This window comes from Halyomorpha halys, unplaced genomic scaffold (genome assembly GCF_000696795.3).
Source record: "Halyomorpha halys isolate HHAL.00 unplaced genomic scaffold, Hhal_1.1 Scaffold448.1, whole genome shotgun sequence".
NCBI classification, from domain to species: Eukaryota; Metazoa; Arthropoda; class Insecta; order Hemiptera; family Pentatomidae; genus Halyomorpha; species Halyomorpha halys.
In genome coordinates, this window is record NW_027107821.1 from 428,518 (window position 1) to 451,877 (window position 23,360).

General features: G+C 29.6%; 1 protein-coding gene across 4 annotated transcripts; it reads left to right on the forward strand.

Moving 5' to 3' along the window:
• Nucleotides 1-551: 551 nt before the first annotated feature.
• On the forward strand, nucleotides 552-23,045 carry LOC106682869 (protein G12). 4 transcript variants are annotated; one of them, XM_067046175.1, is made up of 7 exons: nucleotides 552-669; nucleotides 3,870-4,038; nucleotides 5,390-5,453; nucleotides 7,927-8,114; nucleotides 9,213-9,316; nucleotides 9,384-9,510; nucleotides 21,955-23,045. In XM_067046175.1, exons 3-7 carry the CDS (start codon nucleotides 5,390-5,392, stop codon nucleotides 22,150-22,152), a joined length of 681 nt encoding a protein of 226 aa, XP_066902276.1. In that variant the 5' UTR covers nucleotides 552-669; nucleotides 3,870-4,038; the 3' UTR covers nucleotides 22,153-23,045. The 4 variants fall into 4 exon arrangements, with proteins under 4 accessions (XP_066902276.1, XP_014279451.1, XP_066902277.1 ...); XM_014423965.3 differs by having other exon boundaries at nucleotides 553-669; nucleotides 3,870-4,033; XM_067046176.1 differs by having other exon boundaries at nucleotides 563-669; nucleotides 3,927-4,038.
• The last annotated feature ends 315 nt before the right edge of the window (nucleotides 23,046-23,360 follow it).

The following is a 23,360-nucleotide window of genomic DNA, read 5'->3' on the forward strand; positions in this document are numbered from 1 at the left end:
GATTTCATTCTCAAAACAAATTGTAGTCATACTTAGATGTCCTTGTATATTTATTGTTTTTAAATATTTAGTATAGGATTATTGCATTTATTTAATATTTTGCCTTCTTATTCATTTATAAAATTGTTTTACTTAAGATGTAATGTGATTGATATAAGAAAAGTTGTTATTATTGATTTATTGAAGTAATCAATTAATGAAAATAATCAATTTTGAACTTGATCTAAAAATTGCTTGGTTTTCTAACTGTTGTATTTTTACTTAAAATGGTGAATCTATGTATTATATTTGAAAATAAATGTTTCTTAAACATCATCTTATAATTAAACATTATTATTTATTTATTGAAATGGTAAATTGAAGGTTAGCTTCTTTTTCTACACTTGAAACAGAATATTAATAATTGTATTATGATTGGTAAATTCACTTTGTCTTAGTATTTTTAAATGGTCCTAATGGCACGTACTAATATATGAAGATTATTTTAATTGTATTAAGATACAATTAAAAAAAAAATGTTGAGCTAATGATATTGAACCTGAAGGTTGTTAGTGTTTGGATAGGAAGGTTGAATTAGGCTGAATTGACAAGCTGAATCTAGCCTGATTAACTGTCACAGCCTATCCTCTGTGCCACTGGCTCAGTCCTCATCCATCAAATCAGCAGAAAGTAAGTAATCTCAGGTCCTCCCTTTCTTTATCATAGTCTTTAGAATAATAGCACACATAATATAATATTTTTTATTATCTTCATTGAAATTCAACTTTCATATTTAATGCAGTAAACAGCATTTAGAGAAAGATTTGTACTGATTATACATCAAATATCAGTATGAATAAATTTATCCAATTAGTAAAATTAGAAACAAAATAAACTGAGACTATTTCAAGAGCATAATAACAATTTTTATTTTTATTAAAAAAAAGATTGTCAAAGTTATTTGGAATTACTTAATTATGAAAGTTATGAAGCATTAAATTGTACCATTCTGTTAAAAATTATTTAATATACTAATTTAAATAAGTTTTAAATTTCATTAAAATCAAACATTGGCAAAATTTTTTTTTCTTCTGTTATGAATGTGAAATTAAATGGAAATGAAAATAGTATAATAAGTTGCCAGATAACCATTAGGTGGATGTTAATGTGATAATCTAAATTATAACAAGAATACAATTTATTTACACATAATTTATAAATTAATCATTAAAGAAAAAAAATGAAGCATAATAATAACCAATTTCCTTATAATGAATTATACTTTTATATAATTAATATTTTTATTGATGAAATGTTGTATTCTTTTGGAATACTACACAGAAATATATCAATGCTTTGCTTTGATAGTGGCACAATATGGCATCGTAGCAAAAAATTATTTTATTTCTAATTTGATCTGTTTCAAAGATATTATGGTAGACTGTGATTTTCTCTTATGGTATCCCCCTGCAGCCTGCCCCAAGCTAGTAGGGCTGTCACAAAGTAATCCCCGACTACAGTGCAATCCATGAACGATGTCAAATATAAAATAAAACAACTTTTTTTATCAAATGTGCCTCTATCAAAGCATTAAGCAAAGGGACATAATTTTTTTAGTCTGATAATTTCATTAACATCCTTTAGTAAAGAATAGAAAAATATGAATATGCAAATTAATAGAAAAACAAACAAAAAACCTCGAGTATTGAAGGGAATTGATGATTGAGGACGATATCTATTTGAGAAAAAATCAAACTGGAAATTAACCGATTTTGGCTTTGAACTTTGTGGATAAAATTCACTGTAATGATTGAAAGATTTTTGGTATTAAAAATGAGTTTTTTAACTTGATTTAAACCATAACATTTGATCTTTTTGTATCTAATTTTGTGTGAAGTTTATACTTGTAAATTATGAATTAGGTAAGTCGGGATGGATTAGTATCTGGAAGAAAGTGCATACATGGAGACTTTTCTCAATTTTATTTTATTGGGAGAGCTACCATTCAGAGTGATTTTAAGTAAATCCATTGTATTTACCTCAAATTACCCATAACTGGTAGCTCTCCTAACAAAATCTCAAAAAAAAAAATATGTACTTACCCTGACTCACCTCATAGCAATTTAACCCCTAAAGTTCAATATATTTATTTGTTAAAAACTAATTCATTGTTAAATAATGTTTACATTTTGGAGCCTTGTCTCCATCTTCAAAACTAAACTTTAGAAAATATATTGCACATTAATGTATAACTAGCTATTATATAAATACTTTTAGTAGCTTAATCTAAAATCATTATAATAAATTTAAATTACCTGACAATTGTTTTATACAAAGATATTCCTTTTGTCAAGTGCAGAAGTATATATAACATTATCATAAATTAGGAACTAATTAGAAAGAGTTAATAACATTTTAGTAGTAATTTCTATTAGTATAACTTTGTTACATCTGAAGTCTTTAAAAATAATCCTATTTATACTGAGTTCCTTTTATCTCATTGCTTGTTATAGTCCACTTACTGTATTTACTATCTCATATTACTTTCAAGTATCCATTATAAATATATCAAATTATAACTATCCACAATTACTTCTAATTAATATTTATTTATATTTTTGGCAAATTCTAAGTCATAAGATTTCTGTCTGTTGTTATTTTTGTTCATGATTAATTCATTTTTATTTTATTATTAATATCACCATACCTAATGGTTGTTTAAATACTTAGTGTCAGAGGAACACAAAGCCTTTCTTTTATTTATTTTTAAATGAATCACTTCCAAAATTTTTCTATTTTTAGTTTCAGTTTTTCAATTTATTTATACTGCTGTATTCTAATGCGGTAGAATTTATATTTTTCTTTTTTGAAACATATTGAGGTGATTAATTTTATTTGCTCTAGTGATAAATTTTAGCTGCATTTATTTATTTATTTTTTGTATTGAGAATGGTTAGAGTAAAAAATAAATATTATATGTTAACTATTTTATTTTTTTGTCCATTTATTATTGTTTAAGATGATTTCCATACCAAGAAACTTTAGTTAATTATACAGCTTTTTCTCTAATGAATTGAATTATTTTATGATGTTTATTAACTTGTTTCAAATTCATTTATTTAATGTTTCTTTATTATTATTAAAAGTATATTGTCAATATATTTTTTTAAAATCAAAATTGGTGAGTTTGTCATTTGTTTAAATTGTGTTTCTTTATTTAGTCTGTTCTTTAACCAATATACCAGTTTTAATTCAAGATCCTGAATTTCATTACTTATTTTTAGGAAACAGTCAGTAATATTATTATTTATTTTTAATTATTGGTGACAAAAAAAAATATCTAAAGGTAATATATAAAATATGTGGGTCTACTTTTTTTTTTTTTTTTTTTTGTACTTATATAATCTTAATATAATACTTATGCATGTTACTGAAAGATAAGCCCCGTAATGAGGGTAAACAAATTGGTGATCTTTAATTATTCTTGATGTATAAATATGCCTTGAAGGTTGTCAGTTCAGTTGTTGGAAATTAGTAAATTATGATTTTTTTATGAATTGGAGCTAAGTAATTTTTATATAGAATTTGGTGATGTTATTTTAATTTTTATTTTCCAACTTATTTTTGCTATTTTTTTTTTTAAATTACAATTTACACATCACCAAACTAAATATGCGAGGATTGAAACTTTCTTCACTTTAATTTTTATGTCTGATGTTTATTTTTCTACCTAACTTCGTAGTATAGTACGCTTACAAAAAATTATTTCTACTTCTTCATATAAATTAGCTTTTCTTTATAGCAAAAATATCTAAAAAAGAAAACTAATATTTAGATGATGTACTATATCTGTCACTGTAAAACTTTTTGGTGATACTTTCATATTTCAGAATACTGAAAAATTCCTTGACCAAATAAAGTGCCTTGAAAGTTAATTAACTTTTCAGAAGCTCAACATAAGAGCTCAGTGGCGTTCAACATACATATTATAAAAAACGTTTACTGCTCAATGGTGTGAGGTGTGATTGTATTAGCTATTGAACAACCAACCAAGGTAAGGTAATTAGTTACATCTAAAGAAAGTAATTTAAGCTAACATTAAGTTAAAGACTTTCCACTTCTAATAAAAAATAATATTGATTTGGTACTCAATTGCCTAAAAAAGTAGAATGATTGTAACTTTCCATAATTTGTTCAATATCTTCCAGGAAAGTTATTTTTAAATAATTGTTGTATGATCATTGCCATATTTTATACATCTCTGATTTCTTAAAAATTACTTGAACCTTTTTCAATGAAATTTAAAGAGAAAAAAATATATATGGCAAGATGAGATGAATAGTCAATAAAATACCAAAACTGATATTAAATGGCTTTTTTTTTAATCCCACAAAACGTGAGAATGATCAAGGGAGAGGTACACTAAAACATTGGTTTATAATAATTTGGTGGATTTAGGTTTGGACGGCATAAAGTGGTAAAAAATCACCAGTTTAGATGGACGGAATTCTTTAATCCTTTTAAATTTGTCTATTAGTGTAAAGACATTACTTAAAATATTTTCTTTCATTTACAAACCTATTGGTTCAGTATTGGGTTGGGTTTCATAATTCAAATAAAAAAAATAAAAAAAATCCGTCAGCACCCTTCTCTGAAACTACTGGGCCGATTTAATTTTAGATTTGAAAACAAAGGTACAGATTACTCCATGATGATCCTCAGACTCATCATTACTTACCGCCATTTCATTGAAAAAAAAATTATCAATGAAAAATAACTAGACTATTTTAAAACTAATAAGTTTGGAAAGACAAGCCCAGGAAAATAAAGGTTAGAAACTTTTGGGATGAATAGGTTTTCCTTTCAAATATAGAATAATTTATTCACGATAAATGTTTAACTAAATGAATCCAAGTATTTATTAATGAATTCTCAAGATAAAAATTGATAGTACTTGCATCAGACCTTTTTTAAAAATTATTAATAGAGTAATAATGCTCAGATGCTCAGTTCATGCTGCCTCACTCACTTTATTTAAATTTAAAAAATATGGGATTTAGTGAAAGTTACCTGTCAGTGGGTTGCATATTTTTTGTACAACAATTTATACATCCTATAAAGTTTTAATTTATCTTTAGACATAGAAAATATTTTAAATTGAATATCTAACTTGTTCTATATAAACACAAAGAAAGAAATCATGTTATAAAATATGAAATTAGCAAATAAATTTACATTTGTTTCAATGTTTTTTATATTACTGTACTGAATGCATAATGTTTCCAATAAAAATAAGGTGTGTTGCTAATCAGGTTATAAATATAATATTTTATTTATTCAAAGATTATTTATTGATACTATTTAAAATATTTTTTAGCTTTCATTATTGAATAATTCAATTCTTTTCTAGATGTGCAAGTATTTCATCTATATTTTTGGTGCAATTTTGGTCAATGGTGTTCCAATTCCTAGAGGTAAGACCTAACTTTTTAAATATTATAGTTCCTAAACTTTATTTTTTGTTTATATACATATATATAAACAAATATAAATAACACAGAAGAAAAAAAAGTTTGTGGTTTCTAAATGTCAAAATTTGATTCCATCCAGGTGACCATTAAAAAAAAAAATGGTTTTCCCTGATTACTCTCAGTTTTGTAGAAACTAGAATGATATTTCAGATAAATTAGAGCATTTTTTCAATTGTTTCTAAAAAGTTCCAAAACTATTCGCCTGAAACAGTAACTAGTATTTTCTTTTTCTAAGTCAATAAGATTTACTTCCCAAGATTTGTCCCCCCAAAATAAAAATTATTCTAATTGTCTCTTATTTAGAGAAACATCATCAAAAATATTTGTTCTACCAGAGCAATCATATGGAACAAATTTAATTAGTTTTCATTTCAGCCCATTAGGCTCAATGGCTTTCTTAAAAAAATCAGGTAACACAAATCTTAACGAGTGGAATTGAAGGGAAAAAAATTGAAATAAAATAGGTCAAGTTGTAATTATTGATTTTTTTTTGTTAAATTCCAATAAACATAATAAGTACAAATGCAGAATATGAAGAATTTATTTATTACATATACAATTTGATAAAAAAATTAGCACTTAAACTTCGGCAGTTTTTTATATTTTGAGTGCTATCATTTCTTCTTGTAATACCCCATTTACATTTTATATTTATTTTGTACGTGAGATCTCAGAAAAAACAGTTTCTCTTGTGCATGCGAGATTTTTCGTGTTTTATTTCGGGGAAGTGAGTTTAAAAATTTAAACTACTAATTATTATTTATTGTTTTAGGTAAAAATATGGATGATATAATATAAAATTATTTCAATTATTAAAATCCTGATTTTCTATTGGGGTTTCTCCCCCAACCCCCAGTCTTTGAGTCCGTCAATATTCTTCATATATCATTGATTGTGTAAACATGATATTTAATTTATATACTATTTTAAATAAACCTTCATAGATCTGATATATTTTGTCGAAACTTCTGAAATGGTTATTATTGACAGCGGAGAAAGTCGATGATGTACGAGGGATCGATAAGTAAGAGCAATGGCTTTCCTTTGTTTGTGTTTTGAATGAGCCGCAAGAATGTAGAGCATGGGTAAAAGTGAGAGACAAAGAACTACGGCCTCTAACGACTCTCTGATGAATCGCAATATTTTATCTTTAGCTTTATGGAATGAGCAAGCGATTGATGGAAGCCTCTACTAGGTCTCTTACAATGAGCTCGCCTGTCTTTTAAAGAAGTATACTCAACTATTTAGAACAATAGGAGGATAAATAATTGATTTTTAAATTTCATATCTATGTTTGGTTTTTACAATTCCTTGAAAGAGTGCACTTTCATGATTTGTTGAGGGTATATGAGTAACATTTAAAGTTTGTAAGATAGTGTCAAAGTAAAGGCGAATTAAGATGTCCTGAACACCAACACAATTTTAACTATGACTTCTGAAATCTTAGTTAAAATCAGTGATCACCAGTTAAAAGGATAACTTCAAATCTGAAATAAAACTTTATCTGACAACTATCGCTGGTTAAACCGAGTTAGAGAGAAAATCGAAGTAAAATAGAAGTTAGTAAACCATAAGAATATTACAATCTGTTTTCTAGGATCGATATTTTCTATTCTATAAGTAAATAAAATTGATTTGGTTGAAGTTGATGAGTTGGCCGATGATGACATAAGTGTAACCTGAATCAAAATTAGAGGGGGTGCAAGTTATAGTCGATCTTATTGTGACATTTCAACCCAAAAAAGGCGAATGAAACCGAAATTTTAAGAAAATGATATATAATTGTCGGTATTGCTTCATTAGTTATTACAGTAAGTATTTGCTTGAAAACAATTTTATTTCTATAAATTAATTATTTTTTTCACTTCAGGGGGAGTGAGGGAGAGGGGGGAACAGCTGCCCCTCCTGTCCACCGCTGAGAACTCCCATGTATCTCAAAGTTAAGTTATTTGGGAAATCCTTGGAAAAAGGAATGCAATATAGGGGATAAGCAGGCAGAAAAAGTGAAGCCAAAAAGGCAGGCCTTATGTGCCTTTCAGGGGCGTGGCAGAGGAGTTGGAAACGAGCCAATCATTGGTTGCCTTTTGCTTCAGTTTAGGTTACAATGTAGGTCATTCCTATTAACCTCAACGTAAACTTTCCTATCACAGGCGTGATTTTTTGGCTTAACTTTTGCTTTGCTAGAGGGTAGGGTTATGACGCCCATCTGAAAAACTCTAGATATCGTAATAAAGTTAAACTGTAAATCAAAAACAGTTCGTTGGGTTACTAGAGTTTGAATGTTACTCTTGGATCAATTTAAGTTGAATAAATATTAGTCAAAATCAAGAACTGTGGAACCGGCTCTGAAAGCCCTAATTAAAATTATGTTTCACATCTCGTTTAGCGAGCTTTGTTTTGACACGTTTGTTTGCAGACAACAGAAACCTGGTGGAGCAGGACGTGATAGAGCTGGTGGAGATGGTGCCCTTCGAGAAGGTGATGGCGATCGCGATAGAGTACGCCATCCAGGACCAGCAGGTCAAGTCCCTCCTCGGCTACCTCTCCGGGTCTAAGTTCAAGGAGAACGTGGCCGCCATCGAAGCTAGTCCGCAGTTCTCTGATGTGAGCCCATATAAATAATAACTTAGCTAAAGAGCAGAGTAAGAAGGTATAAGATGATGATGTAAGGGGTCACTTCGCATTACTTTTTATTTTCATATATATACTGTGGAACCTGTATATAACGAATCTCAAATAACAAATCCATCAATATACCAAATTATTTGAAATATTCTATAATTAACCATAGTATTCAAACATATAACACTATATAACCAAGAGATCATATTAAAAAATCTCGATAAAATGAATTTAAAATTCTCTCTCTCAAAATTCGTTCTTATCATGCGTTTAATTTTATTCTTGCAAATTATTTATATTTATATTTATTCTTGGCTAAATGCCAAAATAATAACCAAACGAGTTTATGTTAATTACGCACCAAAAAAATCGTAAACAAATCCTTACTGCGCTTTCTGATTTATAAATAAGACTCAGTCAGACTGATAGGGGTCTTAATGGTTCAAGTCAGTCTGGATTTTGAATGGTTCGTAAAGATCGTGTAGGGGTCCCATTAGATCTTTACTTGATGTATTTTTTCTCTTTACTGAAAATTAATGGGCTCTGTCAGGCGAAGAAGTTCTTTAGAAGCTTCTTGGGGGCTGAGTTCTCAATTTCTCTTAAGAATATTGCCAAGTAAAAATCATTTACCTCTTCCACGTGCTGGCGTGGGACTGATTTATTTACCAAATTAACTTTTCTTTCCTTTTAGTATATAAAAATAAAATGAAAATGATTAACAAGTGTTCATCCTTTCAATGCTCTTAAATCGTTTTTATAAAGAATTAGAAAATATTTTTGTTGATAACTCAGTATAAAATTGTTTTATAATGTAGTCAAACATAACGTTTGCTCCTAAAAAATGATACTAGAAAGAAGTTCATAAAAAAGTAGTTTGGTACTTAATTCTAAGTTTAATGATTGGGTTAAAGAAGAGAATAAACGGTCCAGATAAAAAATGAACAATGCTGACCATTGCAGAATGGTCACCGAAGAATATTACTAATAAGTTTAATAAACTCTGATTTATCTTATCACATACTTATATTTTTTCACATAATCAACCATTTATGAATTAAGACTTTAACGTTTCAACTGCAGTTGGCATACATGGCTGAGATGTACAACATTGACGCCTACTCTTTGGCCAACAAGGTCAACCACGTCCTCGACATACCATTTGTCCAGCCCGATCAGGAAAAGAAGTAAGTCTCAATCACTAATGACGTATTCTTGTGATGTTGGCGGAATCACTAATCGCTAGGGGTCCAGTTCCAGGTGGCCGCGGTCCCCGGGAGATGGAGTGGTGGCCCTAGTGAAGGACGCCATGGAGAACGTTCCTTTAGCAGAGATCAAGGAGGCCTACAAGTACAAGATTGACAGCAACCCCCAGTTTAAGGTAGCTCTTATTTTTAAAAGCATTTAATAAATTTACACGACTTCTTATTAATTATTATTTATATTTTGCAAAAATTAATTATTATTAGATGTAGTATTACATATATATTTTATTTATTTGCCTTAGGGCTATAATAAACACATGGCGGTCCTATATCATTTTTGAAATATTTGCTTATAGTTTAATCGAGCAATATGAATGTGAAGTCCATAATGTGAATTATGCACGGTCTCCTTTCAATGAATATTATAGCTTGTACTTTTTGTTCGTTTAATTTAATCTTCCATTTTTAAAAATAAATACTGGGTTTGTAAGTTATCTGCTTAGATTGCGTCTATTCTTTATGACGATATATAAATGACTGTGCTATGAGCATAGAGTGGTCTTTCTACCGATGGGTTTCAGGGAAGGTCGAATATATAAATGTTAAATAGGATGGTGGAAAGACAGAGCCCTGCGGAATACCAACTGATCGGTAGTGGGTTGAGGAGTTGGTGCTGTTCCTTGTGGTGAAGAACTATCTAATGCTGAGGTAGGATTCAAGGAGGTGAAAGATATAGGAGGGAATATTAAAGTTTATGAGCTTATAGATGAGACCCTTGTCGAATGCTTTTTTGATGTCGAGGAGAATCATTATATATATAGAACAAATGGCAAAACTAAATAGATTTTCACTCATAAAAACATAAAGTGAACATGTAAAGGTATGAAATAATCAGTAAAAATAATGAATAAGTCAAAGAGATGTTTGAAAATGCAAATATCTACCAAATAAAATAAAATTTATTACAACAGTTAGCTCATAAAATGATGTTTATATGAGCATCATAAAATGATATATATAAATAATCGACCGTATAATTTGTACAATGAAGAATATAGTCAGGGTTGGGGTCAAAAGTTAACAACTAATTTTATTCCTCTTTTTAGTTTAACCCATCCATCTTCTTCATTATTATATGATGATGATTTAACTAAATAAATAACATTTTTTCTCTTCTTTTATTTTTTCTTCTTTGTGCCTCTCAGTTAGTTACATAAAATCGATTTGTTTTCCATGTTGTTATTAATTTTTGATCTTTAAAAAAAATAAATAATTAGGTCAAGTCATAATTAGCTATATTGAAAATAATTTAAATTAAAAATCATTATAAAAATATTAATGATTTGATGAGCCATTCGGTCGTAAAACATGATTACTAATATTTATTGTGAATTGAATTTTTTGATTTCACCGGATTTTATAGGACTAATTCCATAGATTTTTAAATTTTTAGGAAATTTTTATTTAAAAGTTACAGTCTTGGTATTAAATCATTATATATGTGATTCCCATTTTAAGGGATTATAATAACAATATTAGAGATATTATAATGAAGAAACGTTTTAACATTTTGCAAGTTTTCCATTTTTTTTCATTTAGCACGTTTTGCAACTCAAATAATGTATGAACTGTATTGTGTATTCTATCCATATGCAACCGGATCGATTATACATCAAAATACATTAATATTTGGCGTTAACAGTAAATATAATTCCTTAATGCTAAAGATTTTCACCTTTCAATATAAGCTCCATCAGGTGGAAAATTATTAGAAGAGGCAGAGGACAGTAGGCTTGAATACCTGGGCCTCACCGAGCCGCATTGCGGTACTCCACTGCCGCTCTGTACCTTCCTTGGCAAATTATCTTCAGGAAAATTAATTTTATATTTGAAGAACTTTCATCTGGAATTTAATATATTTGATGTGGGATTTATCGTAAAAAAACAATAGAATAAAAGGTCAACATCTTAGTATAAAGAAATCAATAAATAACTTTATATGTAACATATCCTAGATCATAAATATTGACGAAATATTTTACAAAAAAACAAAAAAAAAACAGAATTCAAGCCATATGGTAATTTGTTAAGTATAACGTTTAATGTTTTGTTTAATTGTCTTTCATGAGTAACAATACATTTATCATGAATAAAAAAAAGAAGTTGTTCTAGTTTAACTATTTATCATTTTATTTCAGAGTGTATTTGTAGCAAACTAGCAACGATATTTTATCTTAATCAACTTTTATTAAATAAATCAAATGGTAATCTTGGTAAGTCTCAACACTTTTATTAGTGCCTGCGTTTCGGCCAGAATCTCTAGCCTTTATAAGGGCTAAGAACAATAAACAAGAAAACAACCAGTGAATAAAGTGTATATGGAATGATTAAAATAGATAATTGTACAGAATGAATATAGATAAAAAATAAAGTAATAATTAAAGTGGGAAATAAAACGTATATATAGGTAATTAAATATATGATTAAAATAATTAATGGAATAAAAATATAAAGTTATGTAATGCAAGGAAACAACGAAATATGAATAATTTAGTTTAATAACAATTCAATTATTATTTATATTTATTCGATTATATTTCTGAAGCTACCTTAAGGTTGAGAATTTATTGGAATCGGTAAAAACAAAAAAAAGTGCAGAAATCTTTAGCTTATCGATTTTAGAATTAATTAAGTTCAAAGTACTGATTAAAGAAAAACAAAATTATAATAAAAAATATCTATGTGTTCTCACACTTTTTATTTTCTCGTAACTCCTACGTTTCTGCCATTCCGGTAATTTTCATGAATCTTAATATCACAGCTAACAATGGTATCAAAATGTTGCAGGCTATTATGCTTTCGTCAAATTTTATCTTAGTCAATAACTTATTGTCACAATTTCACTTATTATAATGCTGTTCAGTTTACACTGTCTATTACAATAGCTATAACATGTTGATAACAATGTTAGCTGGATTATTAATAAGATCCTTAAGAATGGCCGAAACGAGTCACGAGAAAATAAAAACCTTTTGTAACAAGGAATGAAAATTAAATATAAATAAAAAACACAATGTTGTTTTATTATTTTTATAAATTCTCTTAGTGCCCTAAACTTATTAAATATTTTTTAAAAAATTTCTTTTTTACAATATGATCAGAGGCTTCAAGATTTATTTAAAGAAAGAGTTTTTAAAAAAACTCTTCTGGAGTAGAGATTTTGGAAGTGAAATTTATACAATATTAATTTTAGTAAACTGAAACTGATCAAGGTAGCGTCTGAAAATTTTGACCGTATTATTGCAAATAATGAAGAAGATGATCAGGGATGTGGTCACTAGAAAACAAAAAATAGTTAACAACTATTTATTTTCTGACGTTTCGCCCCACTTTGTACAGCTTCATCAGGGCTAAAAAGATACAAAAACAACTAAAAATATTTGACATAATAGTAGGGTTAAAATTCTGTAAATATAAGTGAAAAGAAAATTTTATATTAATGAAAGAAAAGAAGAAATAAAATACTATTAATATAAAATAGACAATGATACGAATATAACAAAAAAAAAAAAAAAAAGAAAATTAGTAGGTTAAAAATGAAAAGGAGACGTAATAACGCGTAAAAATAGAAAAGTAGAAATGAGAAAACAAAATATACACACTAAGATATGGAAAAGAAAGAAGTAAGTTAAGAATAAATAAAGGTCGAGAAAGAATAAATAAAAATAAAATTAATTTAAATTTTTTTTTTTTTAAGAGGGGACTCTTAAAAAAAAACATCTCTTTTTGACATGTTTTTAATTTAACTCTTAACTTAAATAATTTCTCGAGCTTACATTTAATTGCATACATTATTATTATTTTTTTAATTGATCAGGAATATCGTGTAATTCAGGAATATTCTTTTCTAAAAAGTGTATTCGAAATTATTGAACTAGGTTTCAAAGAAGTTTTTTAGTTCATGTATATAAACGATACTAGGGTATACAATTGAAGATATAAATAGTATTAAAAAAATGTGGTGCAGTGTGAACATCACACAATCTTCACTTATCACGCTACTTACATCACCTACTTTTGTGAAGGTTAATGGGGGATCGTGTTCGTGGATCGTAAAGCTATTGCCATTTTTGTGATTTTTGAAAAAAATGAAATAAAAAGGACAGGAAAGGCAGAAATTAAGAACAAATTTTTTTTATTGTTCTGTAGATATCTATAAAAGTTCGTATTTTAAAGTTTCTCGAGGTAGGAATAATTTATAAATTTGGTTTCTGCTACGAATACAACAGTTTAACAAAAGATCTGGCCTTTTTCTGTTTCAATCGGTTACTTCAATGTTTTTTGATTTTTTTTTAATGCTTAGGTATTCATAAAATTCTTTGATCATTTGTATTTATCCATTGTTTATTATTGCTAACAATGAGAACTGAATTTTTTTTTTTCAAATAGACAAAACTAAATGTTCTTTAGAAGATTTTTTGAAAATTCGGAGTTTAAGTACTGTTATACTATTTCAATGAGGATGAGACCTATCTGATATTAGTTTCTCATTTATTTAGTGAGTTTAGGGAAAATAATTAATTGGAGAAAATCGAAAGAAAGTAAATAATCGATTCTATAAAGTCGCACGTATCGTCGGTCGATGTTAGTGTAAAAGGTGCTGCCTTCAATACGTAATTTTAATTTTATAAGATTTTTTTTTGAACTAGAATGATCTCTCTCTCTCTCTCACCCACATTCCAACTCTTGAAAGATGGCAGAGGCGCTGAAATGCTCATCTTCTGGAAGATGGACCCATCTTATGATTCCTGATATTTCAACATCGATAACACGGAGAGGTGGCTTATTATCCCAGTTGAATGTTTACAGGGCATGGGTGCTTCAAACTGGAGGACGGATCATTGTACCCAACTTGTGATTCCCTGGACAGTGGAACATTTGTTCGTCTGTTGTCCAGATTTTACTCAAGAAAATGAAAAGCTAAACATACAGCAAAAAATTATTCTCTTTGATGATGACTAGGCAGGAAAATTGGAGTGCTGCAGCAGGTTATGCAGCGTAAATTAGTTGATGGCTCAGAGCACAAGAGCGAGAGAAAAGAAGCCGGGCAATGGCCTAGCTTAAATAAGATGCAGGAAAAAGATGTAGGTATATAGCCTTTCAATTTCGTGAAGTAATGTTTGACAGAGGTTCCGTGGGGTGGCAAAGAAGAATTGGAGGTGGTTTTTTAACGAGTAGGAATCTCACTATTGTATAACTTTTTATACAACAAAAGAAAAAAAACACACTCACACAGACCATTTTGTGAGACATGGTTATTTGGACTCAGGGGGACCTCAAAACGTGTATTTACATCGAAAATTGGAATTGAAAATTTCACATAGGCCGCAATACTTTCTCCTCTATATATTCCACATATGGCTATGTGAAAGTAAAAATATATATTTATAATATTCGACTTCATTATTTTTAAACTTTATTAACAGAGTTTATTGATGTTACCCATTTTGTAGTAGAAATTTTGAATAAATTAGCGTTAAGTAAAACATGGTAACTGATTTTTTTTTAACAATCGAAGTTTTTGTTATCACCGGTTTTTAAGCCTAATTTTTATAAATCGTTAAAAACATCTTTATGAAGTTGATTTTTCTTGAAAGAATTATGTTAATATTGAATCACAGTGAGTGACTCCTGGCTGGATGGTAACTATAAACTATTTTAATATAGTATTTTTTTCATTTTGCTAATTACCCTTCTTTATAACCGAAAACCTCATTTTTAAATGATAATGTTCCAAAATGGATGTATTGACTATTTACTGCTGACCAGTTTGAGAATATACCGTGACTTTATCGCTAGTTAGTTATTCTATAATGACCTGTAATAAAAACCTTTCAGTTTACAGAAACATAGTTAATAGTGACTACTACAATATCTAACAAATAATCATGTGTTTTATTGTGATGGTATGATACGTAGAGAAGTGTATATCGCTTAGTTCGGGTTTGGGAGCGATTTAGGTCACTGGGTGCTGACTGGACTCGCGTGCCACCAATCGCACGTAAGGAATCATTTAACCGGATTGTTCATTATTATATTTTAATATTAATTAGAATAGACTGTGAAGGTAATCAAGGCTTCAAATCGATTGCTTCTATTTGAATATGACAGGCAATTAAGTAAACATTGTACTAGACGTGAATTATTGTTTAATTAGCCGATTATTTTCCGATATTTTTTTATGAGCTGCTTGATGTGGGCGTATGCTAATCGGGTCATATTATTTCGTAATGTTTTCTAGATTGTAGAAAGATAGTTTGGGTGGCGGTCAATAAAGGTTTCAAAATAGTATATCATCTTTGCTTCAATCTGACAGCCCTGACGAAGCCCTGCAAACTGGAACGAAACCTTGGTTAGCAATAAATAGTTTTCTTTTATTATTTGGATATCATCATTGACCGCCACTCGGGCTATCTTCCTACAATCTACTTCGTACGGTCAACTATCTTCTTCCAGTAATATTTTTATTTATCTCCGAATAGGGAATTTTTTTAAATGTGTACTTTTTATAGTTCGATTAAATTATCTTCTCGAAAATATTTGTTGAGAATAGTGAAAAAAGGAAGGTTTCTGAATGTAGGCAGAAAAAGTACAATTGAAATAATCCATGTTTCTAACTTGAGTCAATCAAAACCACATTTATTCCTAACCAGATGCTTCAGATTACTAACTATTATGGAATTCCATTGGTTTTTGAAAGGAGATAATCCTTTCTCTTTGCCTTGCCACATCTCTTCAAATTTCGATAGTTACTGTAATTTCCAGCATACCAACGCTAACTCTACACACACAAGTACTGTGTCATAAAAAAAGAAATATCCTCCTGCACAAAAAGAAAATCAAATTTTTTAAATCTGCTTGAGTATTATTCTAATTATAATAATACAGTAAAATTTTGATGTACCGATAGGTTAACCGCCATTGGTTGCGTTATGGTATTTTCTCTTATAGAAATTTGATTTCTACATGTTTCAGGCTCTGCTTCTAATCCTGGAACAGGATTCGAGGACAACTAGGCAAGAAAATTATTTATTTTATTCAATTAGCCGTGAGCAAACCCTGTGGTTTTGGGAATCTTCTATAAAGTGGTAACTCTTGATAGGGGGAGTCTGGTAGTAGAATGGCCTAACAAATTTTGATTTAAATCAATGGCAGATACACCACTGCTGACTGTATAATTTATTTTCATCTGTGTCATTACCAGGGATGCTATTCTAACCACTATTTCTGTAGGTAGTCACATATACTCAGAAGTCAGTTCTGGTATTAAATGAAATTTTATGGAAAGTAAAGTTACTAAACTTTGGCTTTAAAACGCTCAAATCAAGGGGGGATAAAGGAAGATAAATATACATAACTCTTTAAAGCATTGTGGCTCAAATTCACATTGCTTGGCGTTATTAGACACGTAGGTAACTATCCTAACTCGACCAGCCTACAACTGAAGCTAAGACAAATGCCGCCTTCCGAGTTCAGCTGTACTCGAGTTGACCAATTTGTCCTGGTAATCTTTTCATCCGGCTAATGATTTCCTTAACATGACAGGCCGTCCGTCATTGGGGCAGAGTCCACTTTCAACTGGATTTCCATCCTATCCTCTACTACTTCCTTTATTGCTATAATTGAATTCAATACTTATTTAATTATTAAGTTATAATTAGGAGATTCTATTCCATTACTTTTAAATAAAATAAATATATAGATAAATTAGAACGTTATGAAAATATAGCCAGTTGATATTATGTAAATATAACAAATGAAATGCTATATGTAAAGATACGAAATACTAAAAATATTTTATTGCTCATTGTTATAAAAGGAAAAAAAATGAAAAACTACAACTACAACCCTTGAAAAAGAAATATGTATTCAATAATATAGGACGATGATTGTTTTATCATTCGTCTCATGGAGTGCGAGAATGAACTAACAATTTGTTTTTTGTGTGGTCTGTAACGATATGAAACTCAAAAAAAGTTTTAGTAGTTACACACTTTTTTCTCTTTATTTAATTATGTCTATTTAAATTAGGTAATCAGTGAGCCTTTGTATATATATAAAAATAGTCCACATAGAACTATGAAGTTTTAGTAGTAGTACGTGAGTTCAGTATAAAACTACTTTTGAATTCCTACCTCCTAACACTTCATAGACAAGTGGGGTTGTAAAAAAAATAAACGATAATTGAATCATAATGGTACAAATAGTGGTTCTCTTTAAGCTCCTTTTCAGCCTTTTAAGGGTATAAAATATATTTTAACGGTATATTTGTAATATGTCATTACATTCATAGCTAGTTGGTCAATTCATCAATAGATGGGGTACCTAAATGAGTGTGTAGATAGAGCCACATATATTTGCCATAGTCTCAAAATAACATCATGACAAATTCCCAAGAAGCACAAGTATATGAATATCTTGAAATTAGACAACCCCTGGGGAATGGAGAGTAATTGGCTTGAAGTCACTCGCCTGTCTCAGGTAACTCCCTATGGAGAGTATACCGCAATACAGTCCTGTTATGCGGGTTTTGCATTCACGCGATTTAAGGCTGCTTCTAAAACTTTTGAACTATATATATGATCTGTTTAATTTTTCATAAGTATTTATTATAAATCTGCATGAACGCAGCTGGAAAATAAACCTGTTCTTAACTTAATATTCGTTTTTAATAATCTCGCTAAACTGGTATTTATATACTATACACATTTGAAATAACCATTTTCTATATTTTTTTATTTATGCATTGCTTTATTGTCAAATTATTACCAACCTTTTTTTCCAATGTACTCATTCTGCGTATTTCTGAACTATTATTCATAATTTGTTCTGGCTATGTGATCGACTTACATATAGATGACCTTTGAGTTTTTGGTATTTCGTGAAGATATGTAATTTTGAATTCATCAATTTCAAACAGTCTTCATTAAAATCCTTTATTTGTTAGTTTATTAATTATTAATATATTATTTTACTTTAAAACAATTGACTTCTCAAGCTGTGTATACTGATGATATATGTGGCATTAACAAAGAACCTTGATTTCAAATTAATTTTAAAGTAGATAAACCAATTAAGAGGGTTATAAAAACATTTTCTTTTGACTCTTTTCTCTTTCTTTATTCTTCTACATTTTTACAGATTTTGTTTATATAAAGCGTGATAACAAATAAGCTGGTGGTTAAATAAATAATTAAAGTGAACAGAACAAGATTACAAATGTTTATGAATCGACTTGGGCATAATAGCCTGCAATTCAAAAAATGTTTAACACAATACATCAAATTTAATGGAGAGACTGAGGACTAATACATTGGAGAACAATAAATATAGAGGAAAGGATGAAAAGAAAACTGTATTTTAATCTCCTTATTATTTTTATCTACTTCAAAATTAATTTGTTATCAAGCTTTCTTTGTTGATGCTTCATACAACATCGCAGAGTATATTCTGCTTTATAAGATAACCGTTTTAAAGTACCAGGGCATTCAAAAAGTCCTGTCGTTTTTCGTTTGTTCGTTGTTTATTTTGATTCTAGAGTGTTTGCTAATTAATTCCGTTCAATACAACTTTTATCCATGTAAACACAAATGTTTATACTTTATGAATAGGAGGCTAAGGAGGATTAATTTAATGCAGTCACCATCCAACTGTCTAGTTAAAATGATTCCAGTTGAAACTCAAATTCGGTCGATTTTGCTCTATGAGTTTAAACTTGGCTCAAAAGCTGCCGAAACTGCTAGAAAAATATGCTCCGTGTTTGGGGAAGATGTGCTGTCTGAGCGGAAGGCACAATTTTGGTTTTCAAAATTTCGTGGAGGCGACGAGACACTAGAAGACGAGGCACGCTCAGGTCGACCAACTGTAGTTGATAAGGAGGACGTTCGAAGAGTAGTAGAGTTGGATCCGCGTCAAAGTTGTTCAGAGATAGCCTCTCAACTTAATATCTCAGCCACCACTGCCTGGAATTACCTTAAAGAACTGGGAAAAGTGAAAAAACTGGATAAATGGATTCCTCATAAGCTTTCAGATGCCAATATGCTTGTTCGCTTGACAACTGCATCTTCGTTAACTTCCCGCTTGAAAGTCGAACCCTTTTTGAATCGAATCATCGCCTGTGATGAGAAATGGGTGTTGTACAACAACTTCAGACGATCATATCAGTGGTTGTTGGCAGATGAGAAACCTAAACAATTTCCAAAACCAGATCTCCATCCAAAGAAAGTTTTGCTCATTGTTTTCTGGACAGCCAAAGGTATAGTGCATTTTGAGATTCTGAATCAAGGGCAAACCATCACTGCAGAAGTATACTGCAATATACTGGACCATTGCCAATCCAAGCTTAAGACTTTTGATCCCTGCTTAGTCAACAGAAGAAGACCTTTGCTTCTTCAAGACAACGCTCGACCACACACCGCCAAATTGACCAGGGAAAAATTGACAGAAATAGGCTGGGAAGTTTTGCCTCACCCACCATATTCCCCTGACCTGTCACCCACTGATTATCACCTATTCAGAGATCTCGACAACAATCTGAGACAAAAATGTTTTCAAGACCGTGACAACCTAATTCACGAACTGACCACTTATTTTTGCAGTATCAACATTTTTTTAAGGAAGGAATTTGGGCTTTACCATCTCGTTGGGAGAAGGTTACCGACTGTAACGGTGGATATTTTGATGAATAAAGGTGATTATTTGAAAATATTTATTTATTTATAATTTCCCCCAAAAAAACGACAGGACTTTTTGAATGACCTGGTATATTGACCAATGTAAAGAAATAAAATATTTCCTGATAATTACTTAATTTGAATTATATGTATAGGCTTTTGGTGTGGATTCAAAGGTAATCTTTTTCTTCGTTTGAAGTTCCAACAGTTTTTAGTTGATAGTACATTTTTGTATGAGAAATTGGGAAGAATGGTATAAGACATATTTATCTTGCCTTGTTTCAAAAGGGATTGACGAAGGATATCTCAGTAACTAATAATCCAATGAGGATCCAGACTAGTTTGAACCAATTTAAAACTATTTTGACCTCGATTAGGATTGCATTCTGTTGGCAAGGCTACTCGTCCGTATGTTAAAGTGTTGAGTTTTCTACAGGTTTAAAAAATTGTTTAGGAAAGAAATTTATTTTGTTTCACGTAAGAACATGTAGTATTTAAACAATTACAATTGACAATACTATTAAATTACATTTGTCAATTTATAACTTTAGGTTGATAATTTTAAGTAAAATTTTTACATGACAAAATATTAAAGAAATCTACCAGTGTCCCATGAGCATTGGGTAATATATTTTGAACACATTCGCATTTTTCATCATAAAAATATATTTATAAACATATAAAAAAAACATATTTAGTTTATCATAATTATTTAAAACATAATTTCAAAAATATCACTTTATATCATTGATTCTAATTTAATGTTGTACTGAGATCTCTACTAAATTAAATATATCTGTCCTAATTATGAAAAAGAGGTAAGTTGGAATCTGGACTTTTTTTAAATACTTTAAAAATGTTCCTAAGTATACGCAAAATCTTTCCAATCAAGTTTACTTTTTAATTCCTTTTTAAATATTTATTTCATAATATATATAAGAATGAATATGTTTAAAATATTATCTTACTTCAGGTTAAATTTTTTTTTCTATGTATATTTTTGGTTAACATTTAATTTATATATTAATGTAAATAAGGTGTGAGTGTATTCTCATGTCTCTATTACCTTTGCCTTAATGTGTATGAAAGAATGTAATACAAACTAAAGAAAAATCAGGCATGGCTCAAACTTCATTTTAAAGTTAGCTTCCAGAGCGCTATGGTTGCCATGGGATCCCATAGCTGACGCGACCATTGGGCCTCTTTTTGAATACTCTACCCATTTTTATTTTTGATTGCTCAAATCATTCAATTATTTGATTTTTTTAAAACAAATCGAGCTCAAGATCCTTATAACAATAATATATCAATTTTAAGTTAAAGACTATAAATCTATAGGTTTCACTTCTAAAATTACACAGTGATATCCCAAGAATGCCTAGAACGACTGGAGCTCATAAGTTTGATAAAATACTTTTAGTCTGTCAGTTCCCACAAACAATTCGTAGCTTAAACAATCACTCGCTTAAAACAACCGTGTGTGTACGGCTTAGCTACGAGGTCTCAGTGAGTAAAACCCAGACTGAATATAAGTTAACCAATAGCTGAATATTGACTGTAAAACTGCTTTGATATTTTCAAGTGGGGCAACTTAATTACCTGTTATGTAAACTGTTACTTAAAGATAGTTATTATAAAGTATGCAGCTTTACAAATTGTGTGTGTTAGATTGATCTTCGTTATAAAATTATATTGTTCATACCAATGGGCATGATTTCGCTTATAGTTCGAATGAATTAAAGAAAAGAAAGAATCACATCTAATGCGAGAGCTCTTGCAGGAGTAAACTAGTATAGCTTATTTGCATTTTAAATTGCCAAAATTATATCTATATTTGTTATTTTTTTTTTTTTTTTTTAATTTAAACCAAACCAAACATTTTTCCAGAGCCTGATGGAACGGGTATTATCAGGAGAAGCTAGACTCTATCTTGAGCCTCTACTGGAATCAACACCGTTCCTGGAGACCAAAAGAGATTTGGAAGAACTTGGACTACCGTTGAATGAAATACACGAGTTCCTCGAACGAATATCCACTAATTTCTTCGACATGACGATCATTTCCACTGCCCCTCCTATGATGTAGCACTTCCGCCACAGTAGCATCACCTAATCAACAATTATTTATTTTCGTTCATTTAAAAATCACACTACCTCTATTGTAGTAATATGAACACATGTTGGTTACATAAATTACTCAATTTGCTAGAATATAGTCCGAATATTTTTAGGTAACATCTTGAGCGTTACCTCAATAAGAGGAAAAATCTTGGTGTATTTATGTCCTAAGTTCTACCTAAAGGTTGTACTTTCAGTAATTGAATTATTTCACCTGTATCTAATAAGAAGGATTAATTCATATTCACTTTGTAATTATTAGTTCTTAAAAACAAAGAAAGAAATTATCAATATTTTGTATTTCATAAGATGATATCAAAATTTAATAATATTAGAGAGATATAAAATTTAAAAAATAATAATAATTAGATGGAATTTAATGTGGATAAGTTTCCTTGAAGTTATTATTAATAAATTATAAAAGTTGGTATTGAAAATTTTTGGCTAAGAGAAAAAAAGAGATCAATAGTTGAAAGCATGTAGAAAGAAAACTTATGTAATGTTGTATGAAGTAGATTTGTGTTAAAGCAGTGTTTGCTGTAGATCAGCGTTCAGTTGTAAGGGGAAATTCAGCTTTGCATTCGTTATATTATTCTCCACAAAACCCCACTTAATACTTGCAAAACCCTAAATATATTGTTGATTAAGGTAAATGGAAAATTGCAAAGCAAAAAACTTTCTGAGGATCATTAATGATCACTAATTGAATTTCACAGGTCTATATGTATAATACTTGTAGGGAAGCATCGAATTGCTATGTAAGGTGTTAGTATGATAGGAATTGAGTGTCTATACTCCAAGGTGTAAGTATAGAAAGTGAGTAATCTATTTTCTTATTTATAATAAAGTTTTTAAAGCTTATTTTATGTCTTGTGCTATATCCTGATTCACTTTGCAAATTATGTTAGGAGTCGCAGCTCCACCATTAAAGATAGACTCTGTATTTTTGCGGTTAATGGATTTAATTCAGGAATTAGCTGGAGGGTAAAGACAGTTCTGAATAAGAAATTTTAGGTTTTTTTTCTTTTTCAGTAAAAAATTGCCCTTTTTATTACTTTTTATAATCTTATATATATATATATATATATAATTGCATCGGGAATTACAAATGGAGTCAATAGAGGATTACATAAAAAAATAAAAACTGTTCATGAAGTTCCACTCCTAGTTGCCGAC

Bases quoted from the DNA above. Each gene is read 5' to 3' on its own strand.
- LOC106682869 (XM_067046175.1), top strand. From the start codon at position 5,390: ATGTGCAAGTATTTCATCTATATTTTTGGTGCAATTTTGGTCAATGGT. The intron at 8,115-9,212 runs GTGAGCCCATAT...TTTCAACTGCAG, and splicing joins CTAGTCCGCAGTTCTCTGAT to TTGGCATACATGGCTGAGAT. The intron at 9,511-21,954 runs GTAGCTCTTATT...ACATTTTTCCAG, and splicing joins ACAGCAACCCCCAGTTTAAG to AGCCTGATGGAACGGGTATT.